Source organism: Galeopterus variegatus, unplaced genomic scaffold (assembly GCF_000696425.1).
Source record: "Galeopterus variegatus unplaced genomic scaffold, G_variegatus-3.0.2 Scaffold621, whole genome shotgun sequence".
NCBI lineage: Eukaryota > Metazoa > Chordata > Mammalia > Dermoptera > Cynocephalidae > Galeopterus > Galeopterus variegatus.
Genome location: NW_007726732.1, coordinates 294,345 through 300,344, shown reverse-complemented (window position 1 = coordinate 300,344; position 6,000 = coordinate 294,345). Strand labels below are relative to the sequence as shown.

Here is a 6,000-nt window from a genome sequence, read left to right as displayed (position 1 = left end):
TTTTTTTTTTTTTTTTTTTTTTTTTTGTCTTTTTTTCCGTGTCCGGCAACGGATCGCAACCCTCAGTGTTGCCCCCATACCGGACCGGGGACCGGCCACGGGACTGCAAGCCTCGGCATTGCTCCCGCGCCTCGCTCACTGAGCGGGAGCCGGTCCGTATGTGGGATCCGAACCCTCGGACGGGAGCGCCGCCGCGCTTCCCAAGCGGTGCACTATCCAGTGCGCCACCGGGCCGGCCCAGAGGAAGGGCATTTAGAATAAATAAGTCTGCAGCAGACTGAGGTAAGAGAAGAGGCTGTAGGGCTCTCTGGGGAGTTTAGTCTGGGCTTTATGGTCCCTTCCTTTCAGGCCGTTTGCATCTGCCAAGGGCAGGAGGTCTGAGGTCAGGGGACATGTGTCTGTTTCTTTCCAGTGTAAGTGCGCCCAGTACTGGCCAGACCAAGGCTGCTGGACCTATGGGAATATCCGTGTGTCTGTAGAGGATGTGACCGTCCTGGTGGACTACACAGTACGAAAGTTCTGTATTCAGCAGGTATTGTCTCCTTTTTGGGTTCTTGTTTAGGATCTGCTGACTGCTAAGAGGGAGGGAACAGGCTGGGTCATCCCCCTCTTATTCAGGGTGGTCAAGAATTGCTGAATATACAGTGTGTTTGGATTCTGAAACCACAGACCTGAGCTCAAAGGAGCTTCTCTGTCAAGGCTAAGGGAGGAGCATTCCCTTACTGGGAGAAAGAAATACCTGTTGAGATGGAATTTGATCATCTTAGATGTGACCAAATGCTGTGGAAAGGGAGTATCAGGAGGTGGTGCGATCTCTTGGGTGCTTAACCTCTTCTCTTCCTTTCCTACTCCAAAAGTTCCTCATGTCAGGGGTGTGGTGTGCCTGCTCCTGGCCCTCCAGAGTGACCCTGGAGGCCTGAGCAAAGGTCACCTTCAGCCAAGGGGCAGTGTGGTGCTGTGAAAAGGGGACTTATCAAGAGTCAGGAGCCCTGCATTTTAGCTCTGACCCTACTGTTTACTAGGCTGCGACCTTGACCAGGTCATTTAGTTTCTCTGAGTTTCATTTTCCATGTCTGTAGGCCAAGAATAATTGTATCAGCCCTGCCTTACCCATGAGGTTACTGGGAAGATTCTCTGTCCATGGTTAAAAATTCCCTGGGTACATTCTCACTTCCGCATTTTCTCTGACAACCATAGCTATCATCCTCCCTCCCCTGGTGTTGCTCATCTGTGAGTATCAGGGTAAACACACAGGATATCCTCACTTTACAGGTGGGCGACATGACCAACAGAAAGCCACAGCGCCTCATCACTCAGTTCCACTTTACCAGCTGGCCAGACTTTGGGGTGCCTTTCACCCCGATCGGCATGCTCAAGTTCCTCAAGAAGGTGAAGGCCTGTAACCCTCAGTATGCAGGGGCCATCGTGGTCCACTGCAGGTCAGTGTGGCCTGACCCATGGCTCCCACATTCTGCCCCATGGCCAGAGCAGGGGAGCAGCATGGCAGCCCTGGCTGAGGAGGCTGGCACAGAGCAGAAGAGCTGTTGGGGCCCCAGGCCAACAACCAGAGAGACTCCTCAAGTTCTAGTGCCTGGTGGAGAATATGACTTGAGGAGAGAGGGAAGGAAGGGTAGTCCTCCAGGACTGGGAGTTCGGGAGACCCTGCTAGGAAGCCAAGAGGCTAGGTTGAGTGCTTGCCGTGAATATGTACAACCTTCAGACCATTCTAAGTGTCAGGGTGTCCAGTCCTGATGGCTGGAGGTTAGGAGTTCAGGGGACAGTGTGGTTGTTGGCTGCAGGAGAGTCCCAGCACTTTCCCATTTGGAATTAGAATGTAGAGACCTGAAGAAAGAGCCTCAGCCTGTACTGCCTGTCCCTGTCTGCTCCTGCAAGGCATGCTGGCCATCCCAGTAACACCCTGCTCTCTGCTTCAGTGCGGGTGTAGGGCGTACAGGTACCTTTGTTGTCATTGATGCCATGCTGGACATGATGCACACAGAGCGGAAGGTGGACGTGTATGGCTTTGTGAGCCGGATCCGGGCACAGCGCTGCCAGATGGTGCAAACAGACGTGAGTGGTCTATGGGTGAGGTGAGGGTGGGGCGTTCCAGGGCCAGAATCTCTGCCCACCTTGAGAATTCACTCCATTTCCCAGGTTATTGTAAATTATCATCATGCAGTGTGATGAAGGGCCCTTATAAATTTCGTATTTAACGAAACAGAGCACAGAGGAGGTTGTGGCTTTGTGCCTGGGGGAGTCAGGATGGCAGATGTTATCTTCACTGGACTTTAAAGATAAGGGAACAGTCCCTGAGGACAGCAAGCATGCCAGGCAGCTGAAAGAATCAGCACCCACAGAGCTATGATACAGCTTGGTCACGTCTGGCAGCAGTAGTGAGATTGGCTCTGTGGTTAGGGCACACCACTGGGAGGGAGGCTGGGACCACACTGTCAACAGGCTTTGTGTGTCTCCAGTTTGTTCACACTGTTGAATCTGCACTTTCAGAATGAGGAGTTAGGTTTGTCCTCTCCAGGCTTCCTACACCCCAAGGCAAATAGGTCTCTCCCTTCCAAGTTAAGCACCCCAAATGGGACTCATGTATTTCAAGTTCTGCTTCACTGAATTAAGACAATAAGAATGAGTCATTTTATCCCTGCTAGGATCAAAGAAGAAATGGACTGGGGTGAAGTGGGAGTGGGAGGGGAATGATCTGGCACCACAAGGACCATGTTGTGTGTAACCAAGAACTTGGGCATAATCTGCGTTTCAGATGCAGTATGTCTTTATATACCAAGCCCTTCTGGAGCATTATCTCTATGGAGACACAGAACTGGAAGTGACCTCTCTAGAAACACACCTGCAGAAAATTTACAACAAAATCCCAGGGACCAGCAACAATGGATTAGAGGAGGAATTTAAGGTGAGTTGGAGTGGGACACCCTCCTTCAGACTGAAGGATCCATGTGATCTGGGGAATATGAGATGCTTGAATCCTTGTGCGTTTACTAGCAAATGATGACCCCTTGGGAGGCATGCCAGTAGTTCAGGAAGTGGCCCTTTACTCATGCTCTAGTCATTCTCAACCTATCCTGCACATTAGAATCATCTGGGCTGTGTTTGGGGGGCAGGGGGTGGGGGAGGGGATAGGCAACAGTATTTTTTTTAAAGCCCCACAGCCCTCCCAGGTAATTATAATGTACAGAAAGAGCAAAGTTTTCCTGTAAGGGCCAGATAATATGTTAGGTTTTACAAGCTGTGTAGTCTCTGTCCCCGCTATTAATGCGGCCATTGTAGCACAAAAGCAGCCACAAGCAATACGTAAACAGATGATCATGGCTGTTTCAGTAAAACTTTATATATAGGCAGTAGGCCTGTGGGCCTTAGATTGCTGACCACTGCTACATGCCATTAGTCAATGGTTCTCAACACATCTAAGGCATATGTCATGCTCTCATCAATAAAAGCACTCCCAGAAGTGAGATTCAGGGAGGTCGGGGGGAGGACTACTTTTAAAGCATTCTTCTCAAACTATAATGTACACTTGAATTTCCTTGGAATCCTTTCAAGATGCAGGTTCTGATTCAGCAGGTCTGAGTTAGGGCCTGAGATTCTGCATTTCTAACAAGTTGAGGTTGATGCTGCTGGTGTGTGAGATACACTTTGAGTGGCAAGGATCAAGAAGGAACCTTAGAATCGGGAAGGGAGGATGCACATTTGAATAAATTTTTCTGAAGAGTCTGGAAGCCTCTGGGGGTAGAACAGGAGGGCGGGCAGGCACACTCCCTCCTGTGGTGCTGGCATCCTTGCCCCAGGATCATAAAGTTCCAGCCAGGGGCATCCCAGAAGGGTCCACAAGAGCCTGGAAGGCACTGTTTCCGAAACACTCTCTTGACTTATTCACTGAGCTTAGAGACAGAAGAAACAACATTCCAAAAAGAACATGGGGAACTGGAGGTCAGGGCCGTGGTGAGAAGAGCAGCATGCAGGCAGAGTAGCCTAGAGGTTCAGGCCCCGTGACAGGCATAATCTTGTCAAGTTGAGCTACTAGGATCGGTAATGTTTCCCCTCCCCTCCCTAATTCAGAAGTTAACATCAATCAAAATCCAGAATGACAAGATGCGGACTGGAAACCTTCCAGCCAACATGAAGAAGAACCGAGTTTTACAGATCATTCCATGTAAGAGCCTTCTTCCTACCCCAAAGCCTTATTGCCCTGTCCCACAATTCCCTCCACCCCTTCCACTTCTTAGGTATTAGTTAATGTTTGGCTTGGAAACAAAAATCATGGCATTGCCTATTGTTGATTCCAGTTCTTTAGTGGCTTCTAGAAATAAAAGAACATAAAGGCCAAAGGCTTTCTCCTTCCTTGGCTAGAAACAGGCGTGTCCTTGTCCAGTTTGGATTATGTCTGTGCAGGTCCTGGGGTGGGAGCAATGGGAGGAGAGGAAGAAGACAAGCGATGTTGGTGAGCCACAAGCCACTGTCCTACTTGCAGATGAATTCAACAGAGTGATCATTCCAGTTAAGCGGGGCGAGGAGAACACAGACTATGTGAACGCGTCCTTCATTGATGTAAGTGGCAGATGTTTCCCCTCTGCTCCCAAAACTCCATGGAGATTCAGCTGGGGTTTGCAGTGCCTCTCTCACATGCCTTCTTGGGAGGATCATCTTTGAATAATCAACAAATACTGAACTGATACCCACGCACCCCCCCACCCTGTGCATTGAGTCTGTCCAGCCCCTAAGAGCAGAAGGTAGAGGGAAACAAAAGGCATGTACCAGTATAATACCTGGAAGAAAAGTTTTACAGCAAAAACCACAGCTAAGAGACTGAAAAAACTGACCTCTGATCTTGCCCATTCCTGCTGTCTTCGTTCTAGCTCTGGACCCCCACCCCACCTACTTCCCTATCCCTGATAGAAAGAGACCAGCTTGTCAGACAGGGTTTGGTCCTTGGCCAGAGGGGAGCCCTTCCTTAGATGGGTTTGCCTCCAAGCAGCCCCATCCCTTCCTAGTGGCCTGGCTTCTCCACTATCCCCTCCCTGATAAACCACCTCACCCCTGCAATTGACCTGGCCTGTCTAGGGCTACCGGCAGAAGGACTCCTACATCGCCAGCCAGGGCCCTCTTCTCCACACAATTGAAGACTTCTGGCGAATGATCTGGGAGTGGAAATCCTGCTCTATTGTGATGTTAACAGAACTGGAAGAGAGAGGCCAGGTGAGCTGAAAAAGATCCCAGGCTGTGGGAGACAGACTGCATGAGAAGTTTGTGTGTATGTATGTGCATGTGTGTGTGTATTGGGAGAAGGGGATGCATGCACTGGAAGGTATGTTTGGACCTTTTTTTTTATTTACACTGTCCAAAGCACAATTTCCAGGCAGTATCGCCCAGCCAGTTGGTGTCTAAGCAGTCATTAGCTTTTCCCAGGACTGGAAAGCAGTGTGGTCTGAGTCGCTATTCGATTCCCAGACAGTGCGCACCCTTCTACTTTTTTCCTGAATACAGTCCCCCTGAGCCTAGCCTTTGTGCACACAGCCCCCTCCCCAGCTCCCAGGAAGGGCTGAGCCAGGCCAAGGCTCTAAGGTGGAACCCTTGTTTGTATCCCTAAGAACAGATCGCCTCTTCACTGACTATTCAAAAGAAAGCAGTAGAATTTGGGAAATAACAAAAACAGGAAATTTAAAGTTTGATATTCAATAACAAGGAAATCTTTTAAAGAAAAAAGCCCTCAAGTCAATTAAAAAGAGTTGTCTTGGAACTCAGATTATAAAGGGACCTTATAGGGCCCCCTAGGTCAGCTCCTACTAGGAAATCTCTTAACACTAGTCCTGAGTCAGAATCATGCAGCCTCTACTGAGCACTTTGAATCTCAGGAATCTCCCCATTTCTGGGTGGCCCAGTCTGTATTTCAAGAATGCTTACTCTTTTCAAAACTCTGTCAATGTTGCACATTGCCATAAATGGGCAGTTCATTATGCCTGGAGCATCACTTAACAG

General features: G+C 49.4%; 1 protein-coding gene across 3 annotated transcripts in view; it reads left to right on the top strand.

Moving 5' to 3' along the window:
* The window catches only part of PTPRA (protein tyrosine phosphatase, receptor type, A), a 110,592-nt gene that overhangs the window by 94,759 nt on the left and 9,833 nt on the right, over nucleotides 1–6,000 (top strand). For all 3 annotated transcript variants that reach the window (XM_008570645.1, XM_008570644.1, XM_008570643.1), the window contains 7 exons: nucleotides 413–532; nucleotides 1,273–1,439; nucleotides 1,935–2,070; nucleotides 2,771–2,920; nucleotides 4,084–4,177; nucleotides 4,496–4,572; nucleotides 5,086–5,220. In XM_008570645.1, coding sequence (XP_008568867.1) covers nucleotides 413–532; nucleotides 1,273–1,439; nucleotides 1,935–2,070; nucleotides 2,771–2,920; nucleotides 4,084–4,177; nucleotides 4,496–4,572; nucleotides 5,086–5,220 — 879 coding nt within the window. The remainder of the gene's footprint in view (nucleotides 1–412; nucleotides 533–1,272; nucleotides 1,440–1,934; nucleotides 2,071–2,770; nucleotides 2,921–4,083; nucleotides 4,178–4,495; nucleotides 4,573–5,085; nucleotides 5,221–6,000) is intronic.